This window comes from Atractosteus spatula, chromosome 4, assembly GCF_055471065.1.
Source record: "Atractosteus spatula isolate fAtrSpa1 chromosome 4, fAtrSpa1.hap1, whole genome shotgun sequence".
Lineage (NCBI taxonomy): Eukaryota > Metazoa > Chordata > Actinopteri > Semionotiformes > Lepisosteidae > Atractosteus > Atractosteus spatula.
Window position 1 is genome coordinate 51,918,244 of NC_142709.1, and position 17,742 is coordinate 51,935,985.

Below are 17,742 nucleotides of genomic sequence, written 5' to 3' on the forward strand. Positions count from 1 at the left end.
ATTAATTAAAGCCAGACCTGTAATAATGCCCTTAATCCTACTCACACAATTATCTCTGCATCTTTCAACCTCCCTTCAAAAATACACCAAAATCTTTATTGTGATTCCAGATAGTTAATGGCTCTGCAAAATCTCAAAAAGCTGCAGCTGAATCTGACAGTGCAACAAATACAAATAACAAATAGTCCTCCAAATAAAAAATGATTTCTTCAGTAGTCTTGATTTTAGTTCAAGGGAAATCTGAAAATGTATTCAGATACTCTAGGATACTCTGAAACCATACTATAAGGCAATGGTCTGATGGGGGTTCTGGCTAAGACCTAGTCCTACAACCTCTTATAGGCTAAGACCTATAGTTGTACCACAACTATAATAATGCGTGGATTCCTTAAGTGAAAAGTGACACAACATTTTCATTTGATCCCACTCCTACACCACGGTGCAGAGGACTAATTAAAACTCGTAGGACTGAAGCAGCAAGTAAACCAGAATAATCCACACGATGAAAGAAATTCTTATCGCATTCACATTGTTTTTAAATTAACTACAATTACAGAAAGCTAACGACTGCCAAATCAGGGGAAAAAAATTACAGTACATTCAGTAAAGAAACAGAAAACAAAACTGCCAAAGCAGAGTTCAGGATTTCAAGGACAGTGATGGAATACAACATCATAATGTTATTGTCACTGTTAATTCAATTCAGCACCCCACTTACCCTATATGCCTGAAGCAATTTATTAATTTGCTTTCTTTTCAGTTTATATGAAACATGAATCCTTCAGTTTCACGAAAGTTTTCAAATTAGGACTACATGAACTGACAAAAACGTAAAGCTTTCTCAGAAAGTTTCTGTTGAAATTTCTGTTCTGTCACCAGTTGATTAAAAAACATAAAAGGAATCACATCAGAGCCCATTTTAACCGTAAGAAATACAAAATGTGGTGTAGTTGTTTGTTGAAATCACTGTAGTGCTAAGCCTAAAACGTTCAACTACTACAGCTTCTTTCTAGGTCACCTGGCAAATGTAAAAGAAATGTGTGATCTTACGGTCGAGTTTAGCACGCAGCGACAATGTAGCTTTCGGGAGGTAAGTAATCCTCATCCATTTAGGACTGTGCTCCGTGATGCAAAGCTTGCTGGTGTGTTAGTACAACAGAATCCATTTCCAGCAACGACATGTTAAATTTAAAGTGACAGGTGTTTTTTGTGGTCCGCGAAATTCCACTTTTTTTGGCCGAGATCACTGTTGGACGGTTCTTGTCCGCTATCGTTCGGCTGCTGCAAACAAAATTATCTTAAGGTGTTTCCCTTGCTTTTTGCTTGGAACACGAAAATCCTGTAACCCAAGAACTGTTCTCGAACCCAATACAATTAGAATTACAAATTTTCTTTCGCACATTTCTCAAATAAGCATTTATCTTTTTTTTAGTCCAAGCTTGAACTACAAACGATTAAAAATAGTACTCTGGGCTTCATAGAAAATGCCATTTTATTTGCTTCATGGACCTACCCTCCAAAAAACGATCAGGTGACAGCAAAATGTCTATTCATTCCAACGCGTAGTTCTAATGAGTTCGCAGTGTTCTTAAAGTTAATTTCAGAAAATCCTACCCAATTCATAAGAACACATACAACGTAAATTACAAAGATTTCACGATACCTCAGCTATGTTCTACTTAACCACACATTCTGAGCATCTCGGCTGGTCTTTGCCGTCACAGAAATTTTATCCGACAGCCCTGATCCAATTAGAGCAATTTAAAAGGACTCTGGTCAAAAGCCTTTAAATTGGAAGTTTAATTCGTTTCCTTTACGAATTCCAAACAATGCGATTGATCCCGTTGCATAATAGCCCGTTTCCCCTACCAAGTGTTTTTCTGTCGGTTCTGAAGTGCGAATTTAATGGAATTACGATTTTCAGACTTCGAATACTTGGCTGTGCTTTTCGGGAGGACAGCGATTTCCTTGCTCGTCCTTAAGCAATCGTGAAAAAGGAAAATTAACTTACTGAATAATTAAAAACCGCTGGGACACAAACGTGTAAATAAACCAAATTTTATTCCAACATTGGTTTCCATTAGGGTTAGAGATTTAGTGCCCAAGTAGATAGTTGCTCAAACGTATTACATTAAAATCCAGAAAACCGTATGGCTTTTTTGGAAATAGGACAGGAAACTTACATTGTTTTGTTCCAATAACGTCTCGTTGCAAAATAATGAAACAAAGAGGATGAAAATACAAAGTACAGCTATCCAGAAGCCATGTATCCCAGCGAGCCTCTAGGTACAAAGAACTTAGATATTAATTCCCGAAATGCACTAAAGTGACAAAATTCCTTCTTCGTTGACATTCCATTTCCAGGGTGGAAAGAAGAAATCCATTAAAAGAACCACAGAGAGAAATAGGTTTTAATTTTTTTATTTGCATATCAAAACAAAATGTTGTGCATTCCAAGAATTTAAATCATAAAAAATGGCACTCGATTTTTAAGCATTTTACAGATTCACGGGAAGCCATACGGTTTTCAGATGTGGAGGTGGTTCCCGGAGTAGTCAGTCACACCCTTGGTTTCTCCCTCATTGCCATGCAGATGTTCGGTACCAACAACAGGACCAAAGAAAGCCAAGACACTAGGATGGGCCGACACATCCTCCGTACAGTCAGTAGTTTTCTTTAATTGTCGCTGCAAAAGGGGGGGGTGGAGAGCAGCAGTCATCGGTTTTCGTCAAATCACAATGCAACTTAGTTTCCTGTTACAAAGTTAAACAGCTAAAAGAGGTGAAGAAAGAAGGCAATGCTTGTGGAATGTACAGTGCATATTGGGAGGTCAGTCTTCACGATGACTCGGCTTGCTTTTCCTGTTCAATGGCTGCAAAAACAAAAAAAGACACGGGTTGCGTTAGGGTCACAAAACCTATACGTGTACGTACACATGTGAAGCTCATTATTAAAAATGATGAAATTATAACAAGCAGAAGAGCCTTCCCAGTGATCTTACTTTCTTTTGACGGCAAAGGGTTTTTCTCTTGAGTCTCCGTCTTCTTCAGTTTGGTCTTGTCGAAGCTAGTGACCTCTTCCATGTTTGGCTTGTCAGACATTTTAGCTGGATATCTGCAGCCACAAAAGACAGAAGGCACGCCATGACTTTACCGCCCACCCCATTACAGCCCTTCCACTCGGAAGGTGGAAGATTTCGGCCGTTAACAGCTCCAATTGCTTAATCACACTTCCTCATATCGCAGCCATCGTGCACACATCTACACGCACCCAGACACCCAGCCCCAGAAACAGTTATAGATGCATATGTAAAACCACTATTTGAATTTCATTCGTTTGTTTTTTTACGTTAGATAGACTAGAATAAAAGCCGATTCCCTGCTAAACTGTGGACACATTAAAAGATTTGCATCACAAGAGACAGGGCGCTAAAGCCCCTAAAATATTTATTGCAAGCTACTTAACCTAAAATATGACCGTATTAACTGCTTTAAAGGTATTCGTTTATACTGCATGTCCTCAGAGCACAGTTAATGCATAAATCCAAGAGTCTGTTCTCCGCACACAAAAAGCTTCGTCTGCAGTCTAAGGAACGACGGCAAACCACCGCCCAGTTCTGCATCCTCTCGGCAGACAGCAGGTCTCTAGACAGACCGCGCTACACCCGCAATATCCTCCCCCCCCCCTCTCCACAAAAAGGGGGAAAAAAGAAAACCCTTCAGTACACTAAATCTTTTAAAAGCGAACGTGGAGATAATCTATATACAAGTCTATCCCTGAATCAAAACGGAAAAAAAAAAATTGTTCAATCCTCGCAGAACTGGTCTAAATTCACAAAAGAAAGCCAACCTTTCAAGTTATTTTAGCTCAGTTGTAACAGTATCGAATGCATTAAACTCTGCGAGCAGCAGTTAAAAAATATTCTGATTACTAAGAAAGAATAAAATGTAGTTATGCGTGCTCGTGGTGGGGGGTGGGGGTAAAACACAATGCAATTTCTGTACTACCCACTTTAATATGTCACAAGCATTAAAAAATAAAGCAGGTAACGAAAAGCTAGAATGTCTTTCATCACTCACCGAGGGCTGCCCGGCGTTCGGCGTAAGAAATCTCTGGCTCGGTGAAGCGGTGGACTGAGGGGGAAACTGGCGGAGCAAACCAATTATACTCTGAGATATGCAAATCGACCCCTGACGTCACCACTCCTATCGGCAGAACAGACTGATCTTTGCCAGTCTTTATAAAAATACACAACATTTTTCATTTTGAAATCGACGATAAGCGAGGTATGTCATCCATATGCAAGAAACACCAAGTAGGGATATAAAAATGATTCAAACAATGCTTATTAGGTGTCAATAATCAGGTCTCGCCATTGTTCCGTCAATATGCTGTCAACAGCGACACCTTGTGTCTGTAGTGATTTTTTAATGGTAAACCCCTGTCATGTGCTTTTCATGATTACCTTATATCGTAGTTTTTAGATTTTTTATTAAGTTGATTACCTTCTATTTTAGAATTATTGCTGTCTTTAATTTTTTGTTGACCCGAAACACGTGTTCGAATATCTTATTCTATGGTGGTGACGGCAAAAATCAAATTGATTTATTTCGTTTGTGTTAGAAATCTTTACACAGATTGAAATATGACAGAAGACAAAAGGATTGTGATGCCTCAATGAAAAAAAAAATACGACAGGCTTGTCCAGGTGATTCTGCATCAAGGAAACTTTAAACAAATATTTAACTTTAAGATAATAAAAATAAAAAAAACGTAGCTAAATCTTAATGCTCTTCTCACCACAGAACTGTTGGTGCTGTACTGTAAAAAAAAAAGAAAATTATCTGGGCTTTTTTACCACACTGTACCAGAGCTACAAGAACAGGCAGAAAAAGCAGCTTCTGTCTCACTCAGCCTTTTTCAGTGAATTAGTTCAAATCAGTGACCCAATCAAATTCCAGCAATCTTTTAATGTCTTTTTCCATCACATTTACCTTATGAAATGCAAAGTGTTTTAAAAAAAAACGGTTTACAATCCCCACTAGTGTTTCACTGAAGTGTACTTTGGAAAATTATTGTTCTTATCCATAACACAATGAAGTAGGAGAATGGAAAAGGAACCTATGAAATAAGAATCGTGTTCTTTATCTTAGCTGAAGGTATTCGTTGAACCCCAACGTCATTCTCAATCTTCAATGGGTCAGAGAGCACCGGAGTGTCCAGCTCACTGATGAATGCCGTGTGGAGATGCTGTGCAGAGGTGAAGTTCACTGTTACTGGTCAAGCTGATCCACTGAGCCATTCGAAGCATGATGATGTGGCGAGGAATCCTCTTTACCACAGGAATGCCCTTAGTGCAGATTGAGAGCTCATCTTACTGCTCAGCAGAACATTGGCAGAGTCCTTGAGTCAACAGTTTTTCATTTCATGCATACCAGTCCTGGAAGTGCTGATTCTCCTGCAGGACAACACTGTGCTAGGACTACAATGGCAGCTGCACAAGACAAGCAGAAGCTGATCAGGCCTACGTCTCAACACTTCCAGGATTGTACAAATGGTCTGGGAGGCCATATGCAATTCTAGCTATGGAATGCTTTTGTTTTAAAGCTGTGTTAAGTTTCTTATTGAAAATGTATTGTGTTTCTTGATCTCTTTCCTCTGTCATGGTGTTTGCGGTCTATGTTTAAAATTTGTAACTAAATCCATTAGACCTTAGCATTGCTTTTCACCTGTGTATCAGTTTAGCTTGTGAAAAGCGTGTTGAGCTGGGATAGGCGTACTTGGCAGGGTGATTCTTACCTGACTGCATAGTGATGCCTACAGTACCTAGTGCAATCACACAATTTTGTTCACTGCCGATTCTTCAGTCACCATGTAGGCCCCTCATTGTTACCTGCAATGTAAAAAGAATGAACTTTCCAGACAACAATACCCTAGGGACTAAGTGTACAACTCTTCATTGCCCTGTCAGAACTTGACTATAGTTGATGCTAAACATCACCTGTCAGCTTGAAATAATAAGCAGTCATTTTTCCCTTTTTAACTTCTTCAAATTCTTCTTTCAGCTTTTTTAGTCCATTTTCCTATGTGGTTGGTCAGGGTAAACAGCTGATGAGAAATGGATATAAACCATTTGAAACATAGGGACTGGTCCATCTCTGACCCATGATGCCTCCTCTCACCTATTCAAACTGTACCTTTGATTTCTGCCATGTGCATGCCACATGCGTGTCCGCAACCCAGAAACTGATATCAAAAGCAATGCCCACCTGACATCCCTAATTACAAGACCTCAGATCACAAGTGGCTTAAGCTGAACCTCTTCCCTGTTCAAGCATGTGGCATTGCGGGACTTGACTTATCTGCTGTGATCGCTTGTGTTGCATCTTGAAATGTATTTTTTGTATTGAACACATAGTTTATTAGACTAAACAAGCTTTTTTTTTCAATAGTTCACAATTACTTTATTTAAAATGCAAATATATCTTATCAGTGCATTTGTTGACAGATCCTGATCCACTATTGATACAGTCAATGCTTGCCAGGGAGAAAAAGAAAAGTTAAATAGCTTTTAATAAGTGTTATATACTGTATATACACAAAGAAACAGATGGGCTAAGGGAAGGAGACAATATAGCTGAAGCTTATGAACTCTGGACATTTCTCATTAAATTTCCAGATAATTGTGCACCCGTAATGGTAAAGCATTATTAAGGTTAGTCATTTTACAACAGTGCTATAATTTAGTGTATCTAATGCAGAGGACACACAGTACCTCATCATCTTTCACAGTACTCTCTCTTATTTTGTGAACCATTTAGGACATGAACACACTGTAAGCATGTAAGAAAGACAAACAGAAAGATGCAATCTAGCTTATCTAATTTGTTTAATTGCTAATAGCTAATCAAGATAATCAATCCAAGAATTGCTTTCAGCTGTTTCTTGAAAGGAGCTGGAGTTTCAACAACATGGCTGCATATCATGTTCCAAACTCCCACAACTCTTTACATATAAAATGATCTCCTGTTCTCAGTTTTTACAAATTCCATTGTAAATATTATAGGTCAATGGTGACAATCAGTTTTTATTGTTTTCATTAAACTCTGTTTTAAGGCAAACAAGCTGTTAAATTGTGCCCTACAGCAATCACTTCCATGTTCTAATTGTATGTGATTCAATAAACTGTGTTTATATGCTTTGTAATGTAACTGAAATTGTCAGTTCAGTGCAGTGTTTGTTTATAAAGAGTTATGCCATTCAGATGGATAATGCTTTCTTTCTGTCAATATTTACTTTAACCATTTCAGTATTTGGAAAGGAAATGTTCTTCATCAGGTAAAATAGACCTAAAGTATATATATATGAACTCAAAAGATAAAAGTTATTGTTTCTGTTGTTTTTTTTTCAGAGAAGTGAAGTGCATGGAAAGTCTTGTTGTGCATTTGGACATACTCCTTTTCACTTCAGCTTGAAGTTACAATACTAACAAAATTAAATATTAAACCACAGAATGTGCCTTTGTTATTTTGGTTCCTTGTTCTTGTGCAGTTTTCGAATTTCTTTTCAAAGGAAAAAAAAAGGAAATCCTCAGCCCAAGTCAAATCGGATTCTGTTCCAGAAATTATTTGTTGCATTTTATTTTGTTAATATTATCGATCTGTGACCACATCTGCCATTGAAAATATTGACATTTTCATTATCTTTGTATAGTTTGCCTCTTATTTTTTAAAAATAAACTCTGCAACATTTTATGGCTGTCCTACATTTATTTTATATATCAACAAAGGAAGATTCTGCTTATGACACGCTAGATGGAATTGTGGGTTGATAAGTCTATGAAATCCACACATGTTAACAACAAAAACATTCCACTGTGTAAAGGAGTGTCAGGATTGCAGTTGCTATCTCCTACAGAAAGGATGCCTAGAGAGGATCACAGGAGATCAAGGGACGACCCAGAATGGTCTTCATTCCTCTCCACCTCACAAAACACATAGGCCAGAACAAAACAGCAAGGAAAGGAGCTATGTGCCGTAAATCAAAATCTGACTGGTTGGCATGAATGTGCTTGAAATAATGAAGCTTCATTTCACAAATAAATATGAGAATTTTAAACTCTGTGAAGACCATTGTATGTTGAAGATTCAGTATTTGATCAATATGAGCCACTTTGGAAGAGGAAGTTTAGATGTATTTTTCTTGAATTAGATCTGGGATGTGATGAAAAAAGAATTTTTATTAAATGTAAAGACACAGCATGTGCATGTATATTTGTATAGTGAACCCATTTAATCCCAGATTCAAAGCTTTTTAGGTAAAATCATGCCCAAAATTGAATGGTCAGCTTTCACTTCTCAGGTTAAAAGGACCTCAGCAGTAAAACACAAACTGGTGGTTTCTACACATCTCTGTCATGTCTTCAGTCAAAACATACAGCAACATTCTTGCAATACTGGCAGCTGAGAAAGGCTCATCCTTTCACAAATGATGCTGAGCCTGTCGCAGTCACACAGCTTGTACATTACACACAACAGCTTTTTTTCTTAGAGAACTTTATTTCAAATGAGTAGTCCAATTTTAAAAAAAACATTTATTCCTTTAAAGATGTCTCTTTTATTTTTGTCTCATAAGAAAAATGAATCCCTCTGGAAAAGTCCCTTCACGTCTGTAAACAGGAATCACCTGGTGTTTTTTCTTCGGAACCTTCCCTTAATATCTAGCAAATTAAAAGGATGTTACTGTCTCAAACCGTGACATGACATGATATAAACCTTTTATTCCCACATACGTTAGTGCAATATGGCAACAACAGGTCTCACAACACGTACCATGGTTTTTCTTTTTTAAACAGCCTTTGAAAATTAAAAGGAAACTCCACTTTCCATTTTAAAAGGAGAATTCACTTTGCACTTGATTTGGTTATATTAAATCTAGATAAGTGCAAACAGAAATAGTTCTAAATATTGGTTGTTTATCAATACTGCTCTTCAGGCACAAGTGTTATGTTTTACATTTTATGCAAAGTTCAGAATTCCACAGATCCAAGTGTGGATCTTGATCTTTGTTCCATGAGACTACAAAAAGTAGCAATACATGCAATTTTTAAAATTGTCTTCAGCTTCATCTTTACTTTAGTTTCTTTCTTAATATTGGCTAAAGTGTAATTGGCTTGAAAATTATTTGAAATATGCATTAATTCTTAAAACCAATCAGACCAATATGTCTTTTGTTCCTAATCATTTGATTAATTATTGGTAATGTAACACTACTAATGTTGCTGTTTTTGTATTTTATTGACTTTTCTCCAAATTTGCCGCTACAAAAATAAAGTTATACTAATATTTCTGTTAAAATATTCGTTTACAAAACCTCTTATTGGTTGTAGAGACTCAAGTATAAATAATTGAGATTACACTGACATCTAGCGTAAATATTTTGTAATGCAAGGAAGTTTGGTTTAACTTCTGAACACAATGAGGTCACTTTATAACACACTGATTTAATTTTTAATTACTTTAATAATTTAATTTAATTATGAATGTCAAATTAATACAGACCTCAACAGATAGTTATTAAGATGGGGATGGCAAAACCATGGAAATCAAAATAATAGAAATGTAGTTTCAGCTTATGCAAAAATAAATGTTTTTCAGAAGCTTAAGGTAAAATCACTTTATTGGCCATATACAGTTAGATTTTTTCTTTTCACATTTGTTTTACAGAATTTCTTTTCAGAATTTGTCTTTTCACATACCCCAGCTTACTCTCCATGAGAGACACAGACAGGGAGAGAAGCTTGGATTCAGAGCGCAGGGTCAGCCATTTATACAGCATCCCTGGAGCAGTTGGAGTTAAGGGCCTTGCTCAAGGGCCCAACAGAGTAAGATTCCTCTGCCGGCCACGGGATACGAACCAACAACCTTCCAGCCACAGCCGTAGATCTTTAGCCGCAGAGCCACCGCCTGTTGTGAATCTTTGTTTATAAATAAATTTTGAAATAAATTTTATTATGACTTTATGAGTGTGTCTTCTACTGCAGGAAGCTGCAATAACTTTAGCCTTTAGTCAGAGTCTTGTATGGTACTGTTACTTGTGTGCACCAGAGACAGGAAGTGGAAGATTACCACACACTACCATTGCGATGTCCTCTGTAAAAATCCAGTACATCCAAATCATAGTATTATATTTAGAGTGAGCTCCAATAGTGGCATAGAAGCATCTATGGACTGATTTACTTGAACAAGAAAGCAAAACTTCCCTATCTTTTCAGTAGTGTAAAGAGGTTGGTAAATGTCAAACATATAAAACAGAATTCACTAAAACTTGTGCAGCCATTTTCTATAGAGGCTGTTTTGCCTTTTAGAAATGACATTCATTCTCAAATTTATTTCATGGAGTTTTGTTAAAAAAAGGAATTTTTGCATATAAATCGTACTGAGTTTGAGTTAAATATTTTGTTTAATTTTTGTATGTTTCTTTTCAATATTCCACAAGAGTTACATTATGAAATTGTCTATAATCTCAATCATTAGCCACTCATTCTTATACATAACATTTTAACGTTATTAGTTATTGTAGGAAAAACCCTGAAATATGATATACTGTAGATATGCTATGTGTAATTATTGCTGTTATGTTTCATTACACATACTGTGTTATTAACAGTATATACACAGTATACACATATCCAGAGTATACAGTATTTGTGCCTCAGATTTAAATAAATGACAAAGTTTAGATTATGGAATTTTAGCTGTTACTTGAGCAGAATCAGTTACTTTTAAAATATGCTTTTGAAACACTTACCTATATTAAAACCAGCAATGGAAACTGAAAACGACACATTTTGTCACACGACACACTTTTCTGATGTTGATGTCTCCATTTTTGAAATGTTTATTCTAAAATTCTGTTTAGGCTGAATTTCTTCAAATATTGATAAAAAAATTACTTAATAAAAATTACTCAATTTATCAGTAGTTAGATTATTCCTTAAATGTTCATCCATTTCCATCCATTAAAAAGAATTAATCCATTTAAAGCTCCATTAAGTCTCAGAGTTTTAAATAAGCATGCACTAATCAGTTTAAAAACAATCATCACCAAACATCCATATTATTATTCACATACTGAATTTTGTGGTCAGGGTCTGGGTTAGAGGTGGTGATGTTACTGTTATTACGATTATGATAAACATTAGGAGTACATTAGGGATTTAAAGATGTATAGACACACTATATCTAAAGCTTTATGGTCAGGGCTGGCATTGAATTTGTGTGTAAAGAACAGACCCCTGGATCCACAAATACTCCTGAACAATTTTTGAGGTGAATAATTGAGAACATACTTTGGTAACATAGAATACTACAGTATCAGCATTCTATAAAGTTTCCTCAATATTGGTTTTCATGTCTTCTTTGTGTTATACAACTGCTTTTAATTTGGCAAAAATGAATAGTAGCATTCAAACCATAGGACAAAAATATAATTTTAGGTTTAACTAAAGCAATTTTATTAATTTATTTTAACTCTTTTATCCACCAAAAGAACATAAGAAATGACAAGATTGGTCTTTGGAAATTGATGCACATAAAATCTACAAAACAGTACAAATGATTCAGACGGAGAGAAATTACTGTAGATTGCTAAAAGCATTGCATTATCATGTCTTCACAGGACAAAAGTGCAATTTCTATGGACAATATTATATTTATTGCATTACAAAATAATCATCATAATAAAGGTTAACATGCTATCTTTCTCATTAAGATATTATTCTTAATTTTATTAATGAATTAGTTAATTATAGAAAAAAATAGCATGCATTTTATAAACATCACTACATGGGACATACTGTATGATGTCTGGCAAAATGGTTCAAAGAAGCCCTTGAAGTGTGTTTGAGGATGATATTATTCATTAATTTTGTGCTTTGTATTATTTATTATATTTCTGTATCCATAATCTTTCTTTGCTCTGTTAGGTACTTCAGATGGTTCCAGTGAAACTTTTGAGCTGACTGGAAGTGTGTTATGTGCCTTTGAATACTCAAACGAAGAAATTTAATATTTGGAAAAAAAGAGACAGTGCAACTATAAACACCTTTACCAGTTATTCTTTGCCAATCATCAACAGGTGAAAATAACTTATTCCTGAATCTTTACAGCTGCTGTATGCTGCCAATGTGGCACCTTTGGCAAATGCAAATGGGGCTTAAATTTAGCTTTACCTTTCCAAGGTCCGAAGACTGCATGAAAATGCAACGACTGACCCAAAATGTACTTAAATATCTTGGATCCATATGTACTCACACAGCCAGAGAATATCTCTTGTCTTCTGCAAAGACCTTCCGGCCAATTCTGAAGCTGAATTCTTTAAACAACTTAACTAGGCCACATGATGCCGAAAAGAGTGCTTTTAGATTATTGTCATCTAATAAGCTCAAATAAGTTACTTGAAACAGCGTACACTGGTGTTTTAAATTGGAAACACCATGAAGCCTCTAGCTGCATACAATGCGAATTTCTTCTGCAGGAGGTATTGTTAGCCATCATAAATGTCTGTGAGTCTGATACTGTATGTTCACCATTCTTAATCTCTAGTAACCAGTCTTTATGGGTAGGTGAAATAGCTTGTATGGAGCTTATTATATACAGCCTGGTGTTCCACTCTTATGATATTTCTCAGACAATGCCAGAACCATTTTTCCGCATGAGGATTTTTGGGCCACTCAAGGATGGTCTTCCTGCACAACCTTTTCCTTAAGCGGAAAAACTGAGAATGCAGCAGCACAGGCTCTAACAGAACCAGCACGATAACGTCCGTGTTGTCATCCAGCAGCCGCTGGTGTGCGAGGTAAAAGGCTATTTTAAAGGTCCCACTCTTCACATACCCTTCAGTCAGCACGAACACTGTCTTTCGACTTTGCTTGATGCTCTGAGACAGGTTGTCTATGACAGGTGCGCCGGGGTGCCAGTCTCGTTCCTCCAGACAAATTGGGAATAGTTTTTCTCCGTTTTCCTCCAGCTGGACTCGGAGATGATTCAGAACCCAGTCTGAAACAACTGGGTCTTTAGTATCGTAGGTGATGAAAGCATCATAGATGCTCTCTGTGGATTTCAGGTAATGGTAACCCTTCATTTTTGCTTTAAGATAGTGAAAAATATACCAAGCATCCCAGTAAAACAAATGCATAGTAAGAGCAGCAGTCATAGTAAACAAAATAAAAAAGGAAGACAGAAAAGAAAATTTTGCTGCTTTGCTGTCATCAATACATTCTTTAAGGTCAAAATATATAATTCCAATTCCTTTTCTGTTTGCTGGCATTGCACAGCTTACATCTGTGGCCAGCAATGGTATATCAACATCATTTGTTTCAATCCACAAAATGAATTCTAACAATTCACAGGTACATTGGAAGGGGTTACCTTTTAGAGACAGTACCTCCAAGTAGTTGTCTGGTCCAGAGAGGAAAGTTGACTGGTTTATAAGCCTTAGTTTATTGTGACTTAAATCAAGGAATAAGAGGCTCTTTGCACCCCGTAGAAAGCCATCAGAGAGATGAGTAATCCTATTGTAACTCAAGTTAAGAATCTTAAGTGTTTTTGCGTAGTTTGTAAGATCTGCTGACACGTTAGTCAACTTGTTATGCTGTAGATCCAAAACTTTCAGTTGCCTTAAATGTTTAAGCTCTTCCCAATCAAAACAAGTAAGCTCATTATGACTTAAACAAAGTTTACTTATATTTTGTGGCAAGCTGGCATAGACCTTAGATGGTATCTTGTTAAGCTTGTTATAAGATATGTCAAGGTATGACAAATTAGTAAGATTTTCAAAAAGCCTAAAATAGGAACCATCATTCTTTTTCCACAGCTTATCCAATCGGTTGCCTTGGAACTGAAGCTCTTCCAGGGACTCACTGATCATCTCTTTTGTTGTTAATGTAAATATTTCATTCCAGCTCAGGTTCAGCACTTTCAGAAACTGGAGATGTTTTAAGAAGGCTAAATTGTGTGTCACCCCTGATACAGCAAAATAGTGAGGATTGAAACTGAGATCCAACACTTCCAGCTCCTTTAACTCTGTAAATGCATAATCATAGGCTAAGTCAATCTTATTGTAGGTCAGGTCTAGGTACTTTAGTTTTGGAAGCTTTATGAATTCAGTGCCATTCAAAGCAGCTGCGACACCATTTTTTGAGAGGTTAAGACAGGAAATTTTCTCAAAGCCTTCAAATTGCTCTGGGGAAATGAAAAAGATGTTATTTGAACTAAGATCTAAGACTTCACCATAAACAAAGCATTCATGTTTAACAAGTAGATGAGATAATTCGTAATCAATCTCTTGGTCCCTAGAGATGTAATTTCCCACAAGTGGAGATTTGTAGAAAACTTGCTCGTTTTGTTCTCTTATTCCAGTGAAAATATATTTGTCCTGCGACACAGGTGACAGTCTGTTTTCTGATAAATATACCAGTTTCAAGTTAGAAAATTTCAGAAATACTGACAAATTTGTGTGCACAATAAAATTCGTACCCAGATTTATCACAGAAAGATTTCTTAGATTAAATAGTGGACTTAAATCATCTTGATGTATTTCTCGGAATACATATCCTGCAATGAGTAAAGTTCGAAGAGATTTCAGCTTTGAAAAGTTAGGTGAAATTCTAAGAGTCTGAGGATAGGCCTTCAAGTCATAGTTGAAAGACAAGTCAATCTTTTCCAGCAGTGGTAAATAGTTTAAAAATGAGCCGCCAGCAATTGCTCCTGATAAAAAATTAAATGACAGATAGAGAGATTTAAGGTTATGAAAATTTGAAAACCAAGAACTTTTTAGGATTTTGAGACAATTCCCAGACAAATGTAATTGTTCAAGGTTCCAAAGATTTTCAAAAGCCTCAGAATGAATCTCAATGGAAACATTAATACAGGGCTCACAGGGAAATGGGGCGTTGTGACATCTAGGGCAGTTGCCAGACAGGACAAGGACTTTCAGTTCTGTAAGGTTTTTAAAGTCATGCTCACGAATACATTGAATTCGATTGGAACTGAGATTCAGCATTTGTAGAGATCTTGGCAGCTGTTGAGGAACATGAGTTAAGTTGTTAAAAGACAGTGATAAAATTTGTAATTTATTAAGATGTGCAAAGCTTTCATTTTCTATATCTAAAATGTTATTGCAACGATTCCAGAAGTAGCAGTTTTTGTCCAGATAGATTTCTGTAAGATTTTCCACCATAGAGAAACTATTTTTACTGATTTTGATGATGCTATTGACTTTCAGACTAAGAATTTGCAGTCCAGATGGGAGCTCCTCTGGAATCCTATAGAGGGAGTTGCCATCTAAAAACAGCTCCTGCAGTTTTGATAAATTAGAAAATGTTCCTTTAGTGATTTGTACTTCACCTCCGTCCCGATTCCAGTTGAAGTTAAGCATTGTGAGGTTTAGGAGATTCTTGAAAGACCGAGAAGAAATATTATGTATCCTGTTTTCTGAAAGCAGCAGTTTTGTAGCATTTCCAGGAATATCTGTAGGCACGTCCTTGAGCTGACGGCCACTGCAGTCGAAAAGTATGTCACTGGAGTTTTGGTTTACTGTGACATCACATGGAAGTTTCCTTGAAATCCACTGATATGCTACAATTTCAAAAACACAGCAAAATAAACCCAGGAAGAACAGGAGGTGCCAACGGAAGTGAGGAGTTACCTAAAACAACAAAAATGTTATCTTTTCTTTCGAACTAAAAACCAACCATAATATATAAGATACAATGCATGTGGCTTATTCAAACATGCCACCTGTTTTTATAACAGATTCTTATTACTGGAGTAATACTTAGAAGGGGAATAAACCCTCCCCTCCTCTACTTGGGTAAGAATTGACCAATTGCCAGATATTGCAGCATTTGTTGAAGCACTTTGGCTGCTATTATAGCAATTTGGGTCTGTTTACCCCTAAACAAAAGAAAGTGAGCTTGATTGAGGAGCAGTGGACTTGCTTGTTAGTCAGTTTCACAGGAGATGAAAGCTAAAGGATTTTAGGCATATACAAATTTGTAGAAGCTCACTGTAAAAATGTGATATTTCACCGGTAAAAGTGGCATGTAGATTCTAATAAATTAATTCACAGAATAAAATAAACCTCATCTTTTCTCAATATTTGGCATAAAGTATTATGAAAACATCCATACTTATTGAACTTCAGGGAAATCAGCTTTGAAATACTGCAAATCCAAATGGCTGAAATCATACATAAACATTGTACTGTATATTGCAAGCCTTCCTATATTCAAAAGAGCATTTGAAATCACACACTTACAGACTACCTATCCTATTTCAAAACATACACTTTCCATCAGAAGATGTATAAAGCTTAGTGTGGATACAGAACAAGAAAAGTATCATGAGTATTTAGCAATTTTCATGTTTGGTTATATTCCATATAAAATACTGAAATGTTTTGTTAATGAACTTCCCAACTTGTTTTACAATCAATTTAAACTCCTACAAATAAATATACTGTTTGGACATAAAGAGCTGTGGTTTTCTGTATTTTAGTATCACACGTATTGAAGAAATAAGATCCCATTCTCTTTTCTGACTGTTTTCTCCCACACTGTGCTCTAATGGAAACCTACAAGATATTTGCAGAAAGCTCCCAGGATACTGGCAACAGATTCCATGAAAATCCCTTGTCCAGGAATCCATCTGGTTTCCCACAGTAAGGAAACACAAAATAGAAGATTCCCCTACTTTCAGAATATCCTTTTATTGCTCCCAAAAGCTGCAGTTTTCTACTGGCTCACAGGATAATGTCTGTATGTGCTTATTCCATGTGATATCTAGAGTGTTTGTTTTCAGATTTTCAGTTCTGAATACTACACTTCTCACTTCTTGAACAACAAGGTCTTCAAATGGTGGCAAATATTTAATGGTGTAATTCAAAACAAAACTAATGAAAATGTTGATGACTTAGATCTACACAAATGAACACGGATAGAAACAAACAAAGTCCTATGTACTAAGCCTTCTACCCCTCTTTTTTTTCTCTTTTTTAATTTTACATTCATCTCGGACTTCATAGTAATTCACTGCACTGGATCTATATTATAACATTGCTGTATGCTGACAAATGTCTGCAGTGTTGAGCTATATTTAAACATTACTGTCACGTTCTGTTGGTGAACAGATTATAATTCTAATCGAGTACTTTCTGTACATGCCAAAGAAAATGCATTGTGGGTGTTTAATTATTTAATATAAAAAAATGAACAACAGGCTCACAATTTTATCAAATAAATTAGTACAACACAGATCATATTTAAAAAAATAAAAGACTAGATCCTATTATTATTTTTATTCGAATCTGAAGTTTTTGTAGTAGTGTATTAATAAAATCATTAAATCCTCATAAATTTTGAAATACAAATCACAATCAAATAATTCTTAATATATTGAAAACTTACCATTTTTTTGGTCGACAAAAAAGTGTTGCACAAAACACTTGTTTTTTGGTGTCCAAGGGGCACTACGCAACAAGGTAAAAGGGCTGTAGCACTGCTGTGTGGTCTCCAGAGCAACTTCTTGTTTAAAAAAGGGAAATATCAAGCTTCTCTAACTTCTGCAAATTTATTTGTACTGCATTTAAGGTTGGTTCATGTAACTGCTGCAGAGCAGCACTTTGATAGTGCATGATTAATGATCCTCTTGAGTGGTGTGTGTGAAAAGAATTGGACTAGGC

At 36.1% G+C, this 17,742-nt stretch overlaps 2 protein-coding genes across 2 annotated transcripts; both read right to left on the minus strand.

Moving 5' to 3' along the window:
* Positions 1–2,405: 2,405 nt before the first annotated feature.
* Positions 2,406–4,139, minus strand: tmsb4x (thymosin beta 4 X-linked). The gene is made up of 3 exons (XM_088912926.1): positions 4,080–4,139; positions 3,002–3,114; positions 2,406–2,872 (listed from the first exon to the last, which is right to left on the minus strand). Exons 2-3 carry the CDS (start codon positions 3,099–3,101, stop codon positions 2,838–2,840), a joined length of 135 nt encoding a protein of 44 aa, XP_088769052.1. The 5' UTR covers positions 3,102–3,114; positions 4,080–4,139; the 3' UTR covers positions 2,406–2,837.
* Positions 4,140–11,493: 7,354 nt separating this feature from the next.
* On the minus strand, positions 11,494–17,543 carry LOC148836517 (toll-like receptor 8). The gene is made up of 2 exons (XM_088912921.1): positions 17,468–17,543; positions 11,494–15,708 (listed from the first exon to the last, which is right to left on the minus strand). The coding sequence occupies exons 1-2, from the start codon at positions 17,468–17,470 to the stop codon at positions 12,616–12,618; spliced, it is 3,096 nt and encodes a 1,031-aa protein (XP_088769047.1). The 5' UTR covers positions 17,471–17,543; the 3' UTR covers positions 11,494–12,615.
* Positions 17,544–17,742: the final 199 nt, after the last annotated feature.

What these genes read in the sequence shown, in the direction of transcription:
- tmsb4x (XM_088912926.1), bottom strand. Translation starts at nt 3,101, where the DNA reads ATGTCTGACAAGCCAAACATGGAAGAGGTCACTAGCTTCGACAAGACC. An exon ending in CCCTTTGCCGTCAAAAGAAA is followed by an intron (nt 2,873 to 3,001) that starts GTAAGATCACTG and finishes TTGTTTTTGCAG; the next exon opens with CCATTGAACAGGAAAAGCAA.